This window comes from Babylonia areolata, chromosome 8 (assembly GCF_041734735.1).
Source record: "Babylonia areolata isolate BAREFJ2019XMU chromosome 8, ASM4173473v1, whole genome shotgun sequence".
Lineage (NCBI taxonomy): Eukaryota > Metazoa > Mollusca > Gastropoda > Neogastropoda > Buccinidae > Babylonia > Babylonia areolata.
This window is the reverse complement of record NC_134883.1, coordinates 16,985,247-17,002,799: the sequence shown is the minus strand read 5'-3', so window position 1 is coordinate 17,002,799 and position 17,553 is coordinate 16,985,247. Positions and strand designations below refer to the sequence as shown.

Genomic DNA, 17,553 nt, shown 5'->3' with positions numbered 1-17,553 from the left:
CCATGTGTGTACTGCACTGCACTACACACACACACACACACAGAGTCACACACAGAATCACAAAACACACACACACAGTCACACACAAAATAACAAAACACAAACACAGTCAATCATAAACAGACACAGGAAAAGAGAATCAAAAAGGTTTATGAAAATTTGAAACAGAACAAATCCAGACACTGCAGCTAAGTTGCACAGACAATGGAACACATTCTGGATGCGAGGCAGTGAAAACTGAGGGGTCAACACACACCAGCAACCAACATCAACACAGTTGTGGAAGTTATACATCACTTCTTGTTGTGTCTGGGTGTTCAAATCACATCCACCTACAGTCTGATTATCATGAAATATGTTATAAAGAAATACACATATCTTCAAATACCAATTAGTGTGGGGAAATAAAAGCAGCATGAACGAAACATAGCCACTGGTATTGCATAATGTAATTTGAAAGCATTCCGGGATGAAAATAATCCCTCAACAACAACAGAAAAAAAAAGAAAAAAAAAAACCTACGAAAAAACAAAGTAACAAGATTTGCTATCCATCAGTGGTCAAACAAGAAAGAGTCCAATGTAGTAAGAGGAAAAAGAGGGGAAGAGAAGGGAAGAATCATGCAGCAGAACTATCACTGTTGTTATGATGGTAAAAGAGAACACTGCCATATTTATTGTGTTCTATTGGCAAAACAGAACATCACTGCTTGTCTGTTGGTAAAACAGAACACTGCCATATTTACTGTGTTCTGTTGTAGAACATCACCTCTGTTCTTTTGGTAAAACATCACTTTTTAACTCTCCCCTCACCCACTACTATCTATCACACTGCTTGCTATCTTCAACAATGGTGAAAACCTTTTTTTTTAACAATAATAAAAGAAGTAATAAAATAAGGCCAAGAATAAAAGTCTAAAAAAACAAACAAAAGGAAGACAAAACCATCCTTTTGATTCAACAAGCTGGTAATAAAACAGCAGTAAAAACTATACAAAATATTTTAGTGCAACAACAAGTACAGTACCAATATTAGTTAAAACGATCACCCAAAAATTTAGGACAAAGCAAAGGAACATCACTATTAGTAAAACAAGCAGATCAGATACCAATGATAACAAAGGAGGGGTGGTAACAAGAAACAGACAAGACCCAAATGTAAGAGGAGAGGTCATCCCAACCAAGCTTCCCAATACATCTGCCCCCACACCCAAGTGGTCTCTACTCCCCACACCCAAGTGGTCTCTACTCCCCACACCAAAGTGGTCTACTCCCCACACCCAAATGGTCTCTGCCCCCCACCCCAAGTGGTCTCTGCCCTCATACCCAAGTGGTCTCTGTATGCTGGCAGTTCAGTCTTTCCCCCCCGACATCTCAATCATTGCTGAAATATACTGAAAATAATATGAACACTGTTTTGCATAAAATCTTCACAACCACAAAAGTATGCTTCTATTGCAAAAACTCGGGTGTCTGTTGGAAACATAAGTTTCTTTCCTTTTTGTCATTGTTTCTGGTCCTGCCAGAACATCTGCAACTTGGTCCACCAGAACTGGTCTCCAGTGTAAAAGTTACACCTCTTTACCAAGGAGATAGCAAAAATTGCTGGAAACAAGCAGAACATAGCAGAAACTGCTGTAAACAAGCACATACATCACATCATTATTTTCATGAAGCCAGGAATAAAACTGATGCAGGCAGTTCATGACGCAGATTTATAAAGATGAGAAAACTGGTCTTAATTTCTGCATTGATGAGTACCTCTCTATTCTACAGCACCACACAAACATCACACAGTGCAGGGTGCAGCAAACAATGACGCTGTATCTGTCGTGCTCCATGAGTCAACCTACAGTAAGTGTGCACACACACACCTGCCTTGTCAATGCCCCCAGCCACTTCACCCTTTCCTCGCCTGTGTGTGTGGGTGAGGGAAAGAGAGAGAGGGTGGAAGAGGGAGACAGAATGGGGTGAAGGAGAGACAGAAGGCTGGAGGGTGGGGTGAGGGTAGAAGGGAGAGGCAGGAGAGAAACAGGACTGACATCACACACAGACAAACTGGACCCTTCAGACAGAAAGGAGGCAGCGGCGGCCAAAGTGCCGACCAAATCAGGACAAAGAATGAATTTTCTTTAAGAGAGAGACAGAGATAGAAATGAGAGAGACAGAGCAGAGTCAGGTGAAGAGTGGTCCACAGAGGTCACCTACAGACAGACACAGACATAGATGGTGATCCCCTGTCCAACCCTGCCAGGGTCTAGGAGTCGCGCAGGATGGTGACTGAGCAGTTGGAGGGGGCGTGGTGCACGACGTATTCACTGACGGACCCCAGCAAGGTACGGCGCAGTTTCCCCAGCCCCCGCGACCCCATGATGATCATGTTGGCCCCTTCCTCAGTGGCTGACTTGATGATTGCCTCCCCTGGATTGTTCCCTTGCAACAGCCTGGACTGGGCCACTATCTGTACACACAGCAACACTTAGTTGTGACTTACTTCACCACCAGTCACACCATGCAGCACAGCCCTTACCCATCACAGACTTCAACCTGTCGCACCACGCCATGTTCCCTGCCACACACATCCCCTATCACACCACGCCATGTTCCCTGTCATGCCACGCCGTGTCCCCTGTCACACCACACCACGCCACATCCCGTCACACTACGCCATGTCCCCTGTCACACCACACCACACCACATTCCCTGTCACACCACACCATGTCCCGTGCCACACCACACCACGTTCCCTGTCACACCACATCATGTCCCCTGTCACACCACACCACGTTCCCTGTCACACCACACCATGTTCCCTGTCACACCACACCACGTTTCCTGTCACACCACACCATGTTCCCTGTCACACCACACCACGTTCCCTGTCACACCACACCATGTCCCCTGACACACCACACCACGTTCCCTGTCACACCACACCATGTCCCCTGACACACCACACCATGTTCCCTGTCACACCACACAATGTCCCCTGTCACACCACACCATATCCCCTGTCACACCACACAATATCCCCTGTCACACCACACCATGTCCCTTGTCACACCACACCATGTTCCCTGTCACACCACACCACGTTCCCTGTCACACCATACCATGTTCCCTGTCACACCATACCACACCATGTCCCCACACCACGTCCCTTGTCATACCACACCATGTTCCCTGTCACGCCATACCATGTTCCCTGTCACACCACACCATGTTCCCTGTCACACCACACCATGTTCCCTGTCACACCACATCACACCATGTCCCCTGTCACACCACATCACACCATGTCCCCTGTCACACCACATCACACCATGTCCCCTGTCACACCACATCACACCATGTCCCCTGTCACACCACACCACACCACGTTCCCTGTCACATCACATCACACCATGTCCCCTGTCACACCACACCATGTTCCCTGTCACATCACACCACACCATGTTACCTGTCACACCACATCACACCATGTCCCCTGTCACACCACACCATGTCCCTTGTCACACCACACCACACCACGTCCCCTGCCACACCACACCACGTCCCTTGTCACACCACACCACACCATGTTCCCTGTCACACCACACCACGTTCCCTGTCACACCATACCATGTTCCTTGTCACACCACACCACGTCCCCACACCACGTCCCTTGTCACACCACACCACACCATGTTCCCTGTCACACTACACCATGTTCCCTGTCACACCACACCATGTTCCCTGTCACACCACATTCCCTGTCACACCACACCACACCATGTCCCCTGTCACACCACACCATGTTCCCTGTCACACCACATCACACCATGTCCCCCTGTCACACCACACCACACCATGTTCCCTGTCACATCACATCACACCATGTCCCCTGTCACACCACATCACACCATGTCCCCTGTCACACCACACCATGTCCCCTGTCACACCACACCACACCACGTCCCCTGTCACACCACACCACACCACGTCCCCTGCCACACCACACCACGTCCCTTGTCACACCACACCACACCACGTTCCCTGTCACACCACACCACGTTCCCTGTCACACCATACCATGTTCCTTGTCACACCACACCACACCATGTCCCCACACCACGTCCCCTGTCACACCACACCATGTCCCCTGTCACACCACACCACACCATGTCCCCTGCCACACCACACCATGTCCACTGCCACACCACACCATGTTCTTTTAAAAAAAACCCACAAAAAACCCCGCCCTAGACAGACCAGGTGAAGTAAAGGCTGTCAGCAGCATTAAAGAAAGACAGGGGCTGACCTTTTGTTGCCGGGCCTCATCCATGTAGACGTTCAACATGCCTTCAATCTCCTCGTTCCGCACTTTGGCTTGCTTTGTGATGGCCTCCACATCGGCTGCCGCTCCCGCTGCCAACACCAACACATGTCGCTGTCACATCACACCACCATCACACTGACACACCGCTGTCACTCATCATCATTGTCACACATCACACAGCACTGTAACATGTCAAAACATCACTGTCACTTGTAACACACTTCACTGTCACTCATTATTGTCACACATAACTGTCACATATCCCTTTTATACATCACTGTCATATACCACACATCTCAGTAACACATCACCGTTGCAAGTGACATATCACTATCATGTCACACATCCCACATACCTGTCACAAGTCACACATCACTGTCACATATCACTGTTACATGTCACAAATCACTTACCATGTCACATAATAACATAACATGTCACTCATCACTGTCACACATAACTGACATGTGTCACACATCACTGTCATACACTACTGACACGTGTCACACATCACTGTCACATCACTGTTACATATCACACATCACTGTCATATATATGGTAAACTTCACTGTTATATATGTCATATATCACTGTCATGTGTCAGACATCACTGTCATATATGGCAAATGTCATTGTTATGTCACATATCACTGTTGTATGTCATACATCACTGCCATGTCACACATCACTGTCACATGCTACACATCACTGCATGGCATGTCACTGTCATACTTACGCAGACCGATGTTCAAGTTATACTCCGGCACGTGCACAATATACACCTTGTCTTTGTCACGACGCACCTCATCCACGTACCCTGCAGCACAGTGTACAGTCAACACACAGTGAATAAGCTTCATCTGACACACTCCACAACACACAGTGAACATGCTTCATCTTGACACACTCCACAACACACAGTGAACACACTTCATCTGACACACTCCACAACACACAGTGAACACGCTTCATCTGACACACTCAACAACACACAGCGAACATGTTTATCTGACATATTCCACAGCACACAGTGAACACGCTTCATCTGACACACTCCACAACACACAGTGAACTTGTTTACCTGACATGCTCCACAACACACAGTGAACATACTTCATCTGACACACTCCACAACACACAGTGAACATACTTCATCTGACACACTCCACAACACACAGAAAACATGTTTATCTGACACACTCTATGGCACACAGTGAATATGTTTATCTGACACACTCCACAACACACAGTTAACACACATGTTTATCTGACACACTCCACAGCACACAGTGAACATGTTTATCTGACACACAGCACACAGTGAACATGTTTATGAACATGTTTATCTGTCACACAGCACACAGTGAACATGTTTATTTGACACTCGACTCCACAGCGCACAGTGAATATGTTTACCTGACACACTCCACAACAACACACAATGAGCACAAAGTGAACACACAGTGAACATGCTTCATTTGATATACTTCACAACACACAGTAAACACACAGTGAACATGCTTTATCTGACACACTCCACAACACACAGTGAACAAACGAACACAGTGAACACTCACTGAACACGCTTCATCTGACACACTCCACAACAGACAGTGAACACAATAAGCACAGGGTGAACACCAAGTGAACACAGACAATGAACACACAGATAACACACACTGAACAAAAAGTGAGCACAGAGAGAAAACACAACAGTGAACACACTTATTTCTGACACACTCAACACACAGTGAACACACTTTACCTTACACGATTCACAACAAACAGTGAACACACAGTTTCGGATTGGGTGTCATTGGTGGTGTTGAATTGTGCGGACTGATCCACACACACAAACACACACACATCTACACACACACATACATACATACATACACACACACACATATGCTACACCACATCTGCTGTTTGCTATTAAACATTTAATTCTAATCCATCCCCATCCCTGCAGATGCCTGACTTCTGCATACAATCAATGTGCTGATCAGGCCTTGAGAGCCTACCCCACAAGCAGACAAAGAACAGGCTTTGTCTAAAACACTCCAGAACACACACCAGACATTCTTTATGCTGACCAACTTCCAAAACTTTTACACCTTGTAAACACTACAACTGTAGTAGTTCATTGTAAATTCAGTAATGTATTTAAAAAAAAGAAAAGAAAAAATGGTTTACAAATCATGAATAATACATTTACTGTGAAAGTCACACACACAGCAAGAATGCTTTTCACATTTGTGCTTATTGAAACATAACCACTTATTAGCAAATTTGAAGCTAAAGAAGAGCAGTTATGATAGAAAATGGAAGAATGTATCATTTAGTATTATTGTAACTTGTTGTCACCAGTTGTTACAAATGTGATGTGTTTCTGTGCACAGTGTGAGAAAAACAAACTATGGATCATTTTGTGTTTTCATCTGTCTATCAGTGTGTGTGTGTGTGTGTGTGTGTGAGAGAGTCCACAATGTCAGTACTGCCAATAATTCTATTCCAAAGCAAAGAACGGGTCGTTAAACTGTTCAAACAGCAGAGAAGGGGCTGACTGTTCTCACAGCAAAGAATGGGTTGTAAACTGTTCAAACAGCATTACAATGATGAACAGGTCTGAGGCAATACACTCTACAAATGAAGGGCAAAGGGGGTGAAGAGAGGTGGAGTGGGGAGGTATTCAGGGGCAGGGGGAGGGGGCAGGCTTTATCACCCTGAAGGGTAAAGAGGGGAGACAGGGACAGGAAGGAGACAGGGGACAGGGTCTGTGACAATGAGACAGCCCCCCACCTCCCTTTCTCAGCTGTCCCCTGTGGCACAGAGGTCACCCTCACCTCAGCACAGCCCCCAGAAACAGTGTCAAGTCATCAGCCCCTTTTGGGTCACACTCTCCTTCACCCCCACCACCCATCCCTTTGTCTTCTTCACTGCAGACAGGGTCACCTCTGAATCTGTTGGGGTCCCCTACTCACTACTGTGTGTCATTGTGTACATTAGAATTAGTCCTTACACACCAATGTGTCAATGTGCACATTAGACACAGTCCTTATACACCACTGTGTCAATGTGCATGTTAGACACAATCCTTATACACCACTGCGTCAATGTACACATTAGACAGTCATTACACAGCAATGTGTCAATGTGCACATCAGACATAGTCTTTCCACACTTTTGTATGTCAATGTGTACCTTAGACATAGTCTCTATAGTCTCTATACACTATTGTGTGTCAATGTGTACCTTAGACATAGTTCCTACACACCTATGTGTGTCAATGTGTACCTCAGACAAAGTCCCTACACACCACTGTGTCAATGTATATCTTAGACACAGTCCCTACATATTGTGTGTCAATATGTACCTGAGACACAGTCCCAACTCCCTAACAGTAACACATCTATGTGTGTCAATATGTACCTTAGAGTTCCATACACGTATGTGGGTTAATCAACTTGATGTGTACCTTAGGCATAGTCCCTACACACCATTGTGTCAATGTGTACATAAGACACAGTCCTTACACATCAATGTTTGTCAATATGTACCAAAGACACTGTCCCTTTGCACCTACTGTCTATCAGTGTGTACCTTGGATATAGTCCCACACCAATGTCAGTGTGCACCTTGGTCATGGCCCCTACACACTACTTTGTCAATGTGTACTTCAGACATTGTCCCTTTGCAGTACACTGTGGTAATGTGTACCCTAGACATAGTCCCTACACACCAATCTCACTGTGTACCTTAGACAAATACCCTATGCATCAATGTCAGTGTGTACCTTAGACATTTAGTCCCTATACACTGATGCCAGTGTGCACCTTAGACATTGTCCCTATACACCAATGTCAGTGTGTACCTTAGACATTGTCCCTACTCACCAATGTCAGTGTGCACTTTAGACATAGTCCCTACAGACCAATGTCAGTGTGTACTTTAGACATAGACCCTACACACCAATGCCAGTGTGTATCTTAGACAAAGACCCTACACATCAATGTCAGTCACTCAGTGGGTACTTTACACATAGTCCCTACACACCAATATCACTGTGTACCTCAGACAAAGACCATACACACCAATGTCAGTGTGTACTTTAGACACAGACACTACACATCAATGTCAGAGTGTACCTTAGTTAAACATAGTCCCTACACACCAATGTCAGTATGCGCCTTAGACATAGTCCCTACACACCAATGTCACCGTGTAGCTGGCCTTAGATAGAGACCCTACACACCAATGTCAGTGTATACTTCAGACATCTATACTACTATAGACCCTACACACCACTGTGCATTCTAACTGTGAGATGAACATGGTGTTTCTTCAATAGTTCATTTTCAAACATAGTCATTATTCACCCAAATTTTCAACAGTTCCTGGCTTTGCTGGTGATGTGAGGGGGGTTAATTATGATGTCTCATCCTCAATCACACACTTCACTAAAAGTTGCCATGACTAATTTCATGACACAGTAATTAGTACAGACAGTCAGAGCATCACGTCAGCACACTGTATGTCCAGGTCATGGGGATACACAATGCACTGTCAGTATCAATCACGGGCATTACACACACACACACACTGGCCTACATTACCGCCCCCCAACAAATAACTGAAATAAAAAGTAATGAACAACACCTGTCAGTGTCACTTCTAGCACCATTACTAAAGCTGTGTTTTCTGCCAGCTTGTCTGTGCTGACACAGTAAAAAATGAATATATATATCATAAATATCTGTGTCTATACATGTACATACAGTGTGGCAGTGTGCAGGGTGTGTGCAATATGACACATGCAAGGCTGAGGGTTGTGTCTTTCAAACATATATTTCATCAAGTTAACTGCAATGTTTCAGTGAATGATTGTAAAGTATTCAATGCTTTTAATGTATACCCTTGTCTTTCATATTTTTATGTTGCTTTTTAAGTAATGTTTAATATTTTTGTTTGAGTATTTGTCCAAGTTTGTTTTGTTGCACATGATGCAATTTCTCTTCATGAGATAAAGTTAATCTTACGTAGATACATCTGTCTATCGAGTATATGCAGGAGTATTCATATGTAAGTATGTGTGTGTGCCTCCTTGTAGGTGTATGGTGTGTAAAAACAGTAAATTTTTGGTTCTGTATCATTATAAACATGTTGTATGAACGCAGATCCAGTGCTTCTCCTGAGTCAACTTCTGAATTTAATTTCCTGCTAAAAAATACTAATGCACATTTTTCTGAGAAAAAAGAAGAAGAAAAAAAGATTAATGGTAGTTTCTCTTTAACAAATTTTGAACACCAAGTGAAATAGTATGTTTGTAACTGACATTTTCAATTAAACACCTACTGACCTAATTTAGGAAAGATTGTTTTAACACTGTATCTATAGAGCCATCTTGTGTAACTGGTCATAAAAATGTTCAACTTCAGTGCAGTCAACTTTGTCACTATAACACACCAGCATTTATCATTTCATTACTTTTATTTCATTTACAAGTATGTTTGTTGGGTAGATGTCATGGGGAATTTTCCAATGCAGAAGTCTTAATTTGGTGAATTTTTCAATGCAGAACTCTGTGGCTTGTTCAGTTTTGCTCCTGACCATGCTGAAATAGTGAAATCAATTCCTGATGACAACTTCACACAAGGAGTAGAAGCCTGGTCACTGTCTAAGTGTCTGACAACTCTCATCACACCTGGTGATGACTCACGACAGGTAAATCAATCCCTGATTGTGGCTGGCACAAGGAGTGGAAGCCCAGACACTGACTGAATGTCTGACAGCTGTCATCTGTAGACCACTGAGAAAATAGCTGATTTGCCGTCCCCTAAGTCAAGGAGCTGTCACAGTGTGGGTCGTGGTGGGGGAGGGCGTGGTGTGGCGGGGGGGAGGGAGGGGTCTGACAATGACAAAACAGCAGTCGCTGTCCTCCAGCGCTCAAGGGCAACCACTTCTTCCTGTGACCCTACCCCTCCCCTCCCTTTTCTTCTGTTTCTCACTTACATTTTACAGGGTTTGCTTTTCTGTCATGATCCTCCTCCTCCCATCAACAGGCAGGTAAAACATTGCACAGACATTTTTATACCTTGAAATGCAGTGTGCACCATACCTGCAGTCATTATCTGTATCCATAATCATGAACACACCTTTCATCATCATGCATGCCTACCACTGGGGTCACAGGGTCAGGGCATGGCCCACAGCTCGTTTCAACTGAATCAAGAGCTTGCTGTACTGACCTAGTCGTCAACTTTAAAGCCATTTCCCCTCGGGTCCCACTTGCTTCAACTGTCTTTTAGTTTCTGGTTGTTTTGGAAATGTCAGCAACAGCAGAACCACTGAAATTAACGAGGATTCATTGATTGCCACTTTCACTGCCACTGCTGGGATTGCGACAGCGTCCCAAGCACTACCAATACACTTTGCAGAGTGAGACTGATCTGCAAGATATCGCACTTAGTTATGCTGTCTCCTAATCGTGTTCACACACACACACACACACACACGCGCGCGCGCGCGCGCGCATACACACAGTCACACACATTCAGTGGTAGTCGTTCACTATGCAGGTCACATATGTTCGTTCGATCCACTGAGTAAATTCCAGAAGTTTCGGCAGTCCAGTGCGGCTGAGTGAGAGGCTGACCCACAGTCGAGGAACACAAGCAGACACTACTTACATTTGAATGCACGGTCGGAGGCCTTGCTGCCATCCACAGAGATGAAGACTTTTCTCTCGGCCATGGTGAAGGTGTGTCAATGTGCGTCTCGGAAAGCACTGTGTCAACTCTGCCTTTTTCTCCAATTGGCAACGCGCCTAGGTCACCCTTTCGTCAAGTGACGTCACTCACGCGGTGCGCGATCATCCCGGCCTTGTCACGTGACTTCTCTCTCTCTCTCTCTCTCTCCCCCTTCCCTCCCTCCCCACGCTTTAGGTGAGATCAAGTGTTCGTGGTATGAGTAAACCGTTGAAATAAATAAAATTAATGAATTAAAGAAAAAAAGAAGAAGATATTGTCAGACTGTATGAACTGGCGTGAAAACACACCAGTACAGCACACCACTATGAATTAACATTAATGAGGCCCGGAGATGAAAAATTAATGATTAACAAGTAGTTAAGAGTGGTAACTCTCTCCATTCACAAGGTATGCAAGCTGAATCGGGAGCGTTAGCAGCACTGACTTGAAGTTGTGTACCTTGTGAATGGAGAGAGTTACCACTAGTTATTACTGGTATTAGTAGTGAGAAAAAAGTTGCTAAATTTTGCTAAATTCCCGGCATTAACTTGAAGAAGGTTTTAATGTGTTTCGTTAGGAGCCAGTTTCAATCTGGATTCTTTACCACTTATGCCTTAACTGTACTTGTTGAACAGGAATTAGAACAATGACATATGTTAATCTTGACACTGCATCCCGTAAATATCCATTTGTAACTGCATGATCATACACTGAGTATTTTTTTATGTCCTTTTCTCTCCTGGCTGTATATATCAAACCAATTCCAGTATTACTGGCAAATGGGTGCTAAAGTAACAATTTATTGTGTATTTTATTTTGTTACACCATGTCATTGTTATTGCTATGCTCCAACTCCGTAACCCCTCAGTCAGTTCCCAGTTCACGCGGCTCAACTAGTAAGATACAGAGCCGCGGTATTGGAAAGTCTAAGTTAATTGTGATCTGTGCATTTGTCTATGGAATATTGCTTTCGCTATTCCTATTGCATTGTATCAGACTGATGATTACATTTGGCCTTTTATTTTATTTCATTTTCCCCCCATTTGTATTATCCCCCCTCAGTTTTGTTTCTTCCTTTTAAATTATCTTCGCTCTTCCTCTATGGCCGTCATCCTGTTATCAGTGTCATGTTTCCTTGTTTCTCGAGATCTATGACTCAGAAGAGTTAATGAGAATACTTACAAACTCTGAAACTCTGAAACACTCTTTACTATCACACCACTGTGCGCTGTCACTGTCTCTCAAGTGATGTTAAGATCTTCCTTCGCGTTTCTTACGCTGTTGCAAGGGTAGTTAGCCGCTCGGCCTTGTCAAGCTTGTCAAGTTTGTTTATGTATCTCACCCGTTCCCTTCCCAACCGCTGCGGCCGAATGTGAACCGCGGACTGAAAGAGGAAAAGAAGGGACGCTCGTTCTTCACAGTTTGCTATTGTTCCCTGCTTCCCTGCCAACACTGACTTTAGTAAAATCAAATCAAATCAAAAACACTTTATTGATCCACATGGAAATTAAGTTGTGCAATCACACTGAGGCTCGTTGTAAACACCAACATAAAATTATCTTGCGCAACTGACTCGGACATAAAAAGAGATTAAAACGAGTCAAATAAGAATTCGCAATAGCTGACGATAGACAAACCCCCTCAGTCCCCCCTCAGCTCCCCACACCGACACATGTTAAGATCTGAATAGGGTATTGCACAACAATATTTACAAACTGATGAAAACATTACCGAAAAGGCATAGTATTACTAAAATGACATGCGCGTACACACTGACACATGGCACTGGCACACACGACGCACACACACACGCACGGCACGCGCACGGCGCGCACACTGACACACACACACACACACACACACACACACACACACACACACACACACACACACACGCTGACGTTAATTAAGACCCGAGGTATTGTACAACAATTACATTTAGTAAAAACATCCAGGGAATAAATCGTGTATATATAAGTAAAATGCACACAGGGACACACACACACACACACACACACACACACACACACACACACACTCTCTCTCTCTCTCTCTCCCTCTCTCTCTCAGGCTCTCACTCACACACACACTGATACACACTGTGACTGACATGGATGTAAGACGTATGAACTGGCGGCACGCACATAACATATGTCACGCCAATAAAATCAGTATATAAGTTAACATCAAGATACATGAAATCCAAGTAAAATAAGAACATATTTAAAAACCACTTCCGATCACACACACACACACAGAAACGCTTGTCCATGCTAATCCGCTCAGTCCCACATGCACGCATAATCAGTGTCTGCTCCCATGCACTCGTCTGCTGGAGACCTTCAGCTGTTGCTGTGGAGCGGAGGGGGTGCGGGTGGGGGGGGGGGGGGGGGGGCGGAGGGGGGGGGGGGGGGGGGTGGGATGGGGGGGTCGGGGTGGCGGTCCTATGAGTCAAGTATTGGATGTTTTGATTGTGTGCGCGAATGGCTGTAGGAATGAATGAATTAATCAAATATAGCGAGACTGATGTTCTTGCGCGTGGACCTGTTGTGGGTGTCCTTCGTCTGTCAAAATTGTTATTTGTCTGTCAGTCAGTTTTCTATTGTGCGTATCGCTAATGGTGTCTTGTCTTATACCCACCACCCCACCCGGCTTTCCTAATGACTTTTTCCAACCTGTCTTTGTCATGTTTGGTCAAGTTCCCCCCCCCCCCCCTCACCCCGCCCCCCCCCCTCCCGCCCCAGCACACGGCTCCACATGTCAAAACGCTGCAGACAACAGATGTGTAAAACATTTGGAGCACCTGCTTACACACATTAAAAGATTTCGTGAAAAAAAGAGTCGATCAGTGAAACCCTCGAGTCTTGTACATCAGTACTCCAGTCAATAACAGCGGCATAGCTTTGGTTTCCTTCATCATGACTGATGCACTGCTTCGACATGCGTTCACAAAAATTGCCTGCCCAGGGAAAAGAACAACAACCTGACAAATCGAACTGTGCAGTTTATCTGTCTCTGTTTCTCTCTCTTCTGAAAGTGAACGTAAAAAAATGTGGTACGATGTAAAGGTTCTGTTTGAACATGCACTGTCAAGTTGTTGTTCGTGTGCGGTTCGTTCCCTTTATGAGAGACCAACAGCGTTTGGAATTGTGCTGTTTCATGTTCTTTCTCTCACTGACCTGTGGTTTTCAGCCTTTCCCTTCTGTTAATACAGTAGCTGAGTCAGTCTTCATCTCATGTTTTGCGGACACCCTGGTGTTGTCTTTGACATTCAGATGAGCATTTCTGTGTTTATTGTACCTTACCGTGGTGAGCTGACATGTTTGATCAAACCACGCCTTCTTGTGTTTCAGTTGTACATATGTATTGAGTTTGTTGAAGGTCTTTGTCGGCGTTCAATTTGACCATATTAACTGTATTGCCGAAACTTGATAACTTTTTATGACCGTCACCAAAATCACCATCTTACATGTTATTCAAGGGCGATATGTCTTCACCACTGACAACAAAACCATTATTTGCTGCATTTTCTTTACACCCAAGAATTTTGTGACTAATCGAAATCGACTGAATATAACTTCAAGTTATAAGTTGCCATGCCCAGTGTGTGTGTGTGTGTGTGTGTGTGTGTGTGTGTGTGTGTGTGTGTGTGTGTGTGTGTGTGTGCAAAGCTGATGGAAGGGAAGTAATCAAACTTGGGGCAGTGCCCTTGGTGCGTGAAGAGTGATCGCCGCTGAGGTTAAGAATGAATGACTTTTTGAATGAATGACCGAATTTTCGAGGGTTATCATTGAACGAATGACTTTTTGAATGAATGACCGAATTTCCGAGGGTTTTCATTGACAGAGAGAGAGAGAGAGAGAGAGAGAGAGAGAGAGAGAGAGAGTCAGTGTGTGTCAGTGTGTGTGTCAGGTGTGTGTGTGTGTGTGTGTGTGTGTGTGTGTAACACGGCATTATACTCCATGTTCCATGCAGTGTGACGTGTGTGTGTGTGTGTGTGTGTGTGTGTGTGTGTGTGTGTGTGTGTGTCGTGTGTATAACACGGCATTATACTGACTCCATGTGCCATGCAGTGTGACGTGTGTGTGTGTGTGTGTGTGTGTGTGTGTGTGTGTGTGTGTGTGTGTGTGTGTGTGTGTGTGTGTGTGTGTGTGTGTGTGTGTGTGTGTGTGTGTGTGTGTGTGTGTGTAACACGGCATTATACTCCATGTGCCATGCAGTGTGAGTTCAGTATTCAATGAAACATTATAGACAGTGCTATTATGTAGTGTAAACAATTCACTGACACATTATACACTGCGGTTCCACTGTAGTGTGAACAATTCACTGACACATTATACACTGTGCCATGCAGTGTGAATAATTAACTGACACATCATTATACACAGTGCCATGTACTAGTAGTGTTTAATGATTCGCTGACACATTATACACAGTGCGATGCAGTGCGAATAATTTACTGACACATCATTTCACACGGTGCTATGTTGTGTGAACAATTCACTGTCGGAGACATTATACACAGTGCCATGTAGTGTGAACAATTCACGGCTGGCACATCACTGACCGTAAGTTCAACACGTGGTAAAGTGACATTGCTGGTACACAGCTCTGTCAGGAAAGTTGCTCAGTGGAAGTTTTCACCGATGTACCACGATGTGGCTGATCGATCAGTACCGTTTCACAACTTTCACTTCCCTTGCATGTAAATAATCGCAATGCTTGCATACATGACGAAACTAGAAACACATATATACAAAAATATACACAAGTCTATAAATATGCATATGGATTCAGATACAAAAAAATTCTGATTGAGCCGGTTTGGGGAGAGAGAGAGAGAGAGAGAGAGAGAGAGAGAGAGAGAGAGAGAGACAGACAGACAGACAGACAGACAGACAGACGGACAGAGAGAGAAAGAGACACAGAGACAAAGACAGACAGACAGAAAGAACGAACGAACGAACTTTTATTTTGTACAGGGTATTGAGATAAGCAGAATGACAAGAATTAATGCTTTTTTTCCACTGGGATACAAAATATAAAATAAGAGAGAGACAGACAGACAGACAGACAGAGACAGAGACAGAGATGGCGTGAAAGCGCACCCAATCCAGATGCTGCCAATTGTTTCCGTTCAGTGAACACACACCTTTCCCCAGGTCACCTTGACTGATACAGGTCAGCGCACGTGATCTGACGCCGGCGGTCAGTGACGTCATTACAGACCTGTCACGTGGCGGTCAGCGGTGCGATAACGGTTGGATAACGGCCAGGGTCAGTATAGGGTCACCGGCTCTCTGCTGACCTTGTTCGTTGGACAAAAAATAGAGTAAGTTGCCCTTGATTAAGCCGGAAAGAGAATTCGTGGGGTCTCTAAAAGCGAAAGTTGCGAGTCCGTCGATTGTACTTGTGTAAATGCTTCATAATGGGTCTGGGGAAAACGCGACGGGAAAGAAGTACTGTGTGTGCTGTTCGAACTTAAAAAGAAAAAAAGGTGACATCGCAACGAATACCAGCCACGAACCGATTGCATAGAGCGTGGCGAGTTAGAATCACTTCGCGAACTGAAAAGGACCGCACCCTCAGTGGCGATGATATTCCTTCACTTTTTACGAACAAGGTCTTCAAAACAAGCACGGTATGTGACATTTTGAATCGAATATTCATTTTTTATGTTTCAAAATATATTTGTTTCATTATGCATGTGCAGAATCTCAAGCCAGTGAGTTGTTTAAAATTGCAACAATAACTATGCTTTATCAATCTCTCTCTCTCTCTCTCTCTCTCTCTCTCTCTCTCTCTCTCTGTGTGTGTGTGTGTGTGTGTGTGTGTGTGTGTGTGTGTGTGTAAACATTCACATTGCCTGTGGAGTTAGCAAGGATCTCACTGTCTCAGTATCATTGTTACAGCACTTTTGAAAATGTGCAAGCATTTCCACTTGAAAGAAGTATGTGCTGACAAATGTTGTATAGTGGAAATTCTTTGTAGTGTTTGTTTCAGGGGTACACTGGTCAGTTTTGTACTATGTGTCAGAGATGCATATATCTGTGCTGAATAAATATCACAGCTAAGAATGTGACCAAAACAAAAACAAACAAACACACACACACACACACACACACACACACACACACACACACACACACACACACACACACACACACACACACACACAAATCCAGTTGAATGATACATTGGTGACTGGAAGTTGAAAAAGACCGGCCAGCTGGTGTACTGTAATTCTCCGTTTTAAAGGTTAAATTGTGCTTCTGGATTCAAACATTAGACAAATAAGTGTGTGAGAAATGAAGACAGTATAACTATGATTATCCCTCTTTGAGAAGTCAGACCCAAAACATTCTTTGGCTTGGCTGTTGAATTGAAACACATATATCTTAAAACAGAAAAAATGAATATTCGATTCAAAATGTCACCACTTCTGCGCTTGGAGTGAGTCTTGTCAAGGTCTACAGTGTCGGCAGAT

The 17,553-nt window shown here is 44.3% G+C and overlaps 2 protein-coding genes across 2 annotated transcripts in view; one reads left to right on the top strand and one right to left on the bottom strand.

Annotated features, from left to right (window-relative positions):
- Positions 1–134: 134 nt before the first annotated feature.
- LOC143284583 (universal stress protein in QAH/OAS sulfhydrylase 3'region-like) lies at positions 135–11,167 on the bottom strand. Its single transcript, XM_076591400.1, has 4 exons — positions 11,007–11,167; positions 5,054–5,134; positions 4,300–4,406; positions 135–2,460 (listed from the first exon to the last, which is right to left on the bottom strand). Exons 1-4 carry the CDS (start codon positions 11,068–11,070, stop codon positions 2,257–2,259), a joined length of 456 nt encoding a protein of 151 aa, XP_076447515.1. The 5' UTR covers positions 11,071–11,167; the 3' UTR covers positions 135–2,256.
- A 5,258-nt stretch (positions 11,168–16,425) lies between these two features.
- LOC143285064 (uncharacterized) overlaps positions 16,426–17,553 on the top strand; it is a 17,085-nt gene continuing 15,957 nt past the window's right edge. Inside the window, exon 1 of the mRNA XM_076592255.1 lies at positions 16,426–16,707. The gene's annotated coding sequence lies outside the window, so the exon portion shown is untranslated. The remainder of the gene's footprint in view (positions 16,708–17,553) is intronic.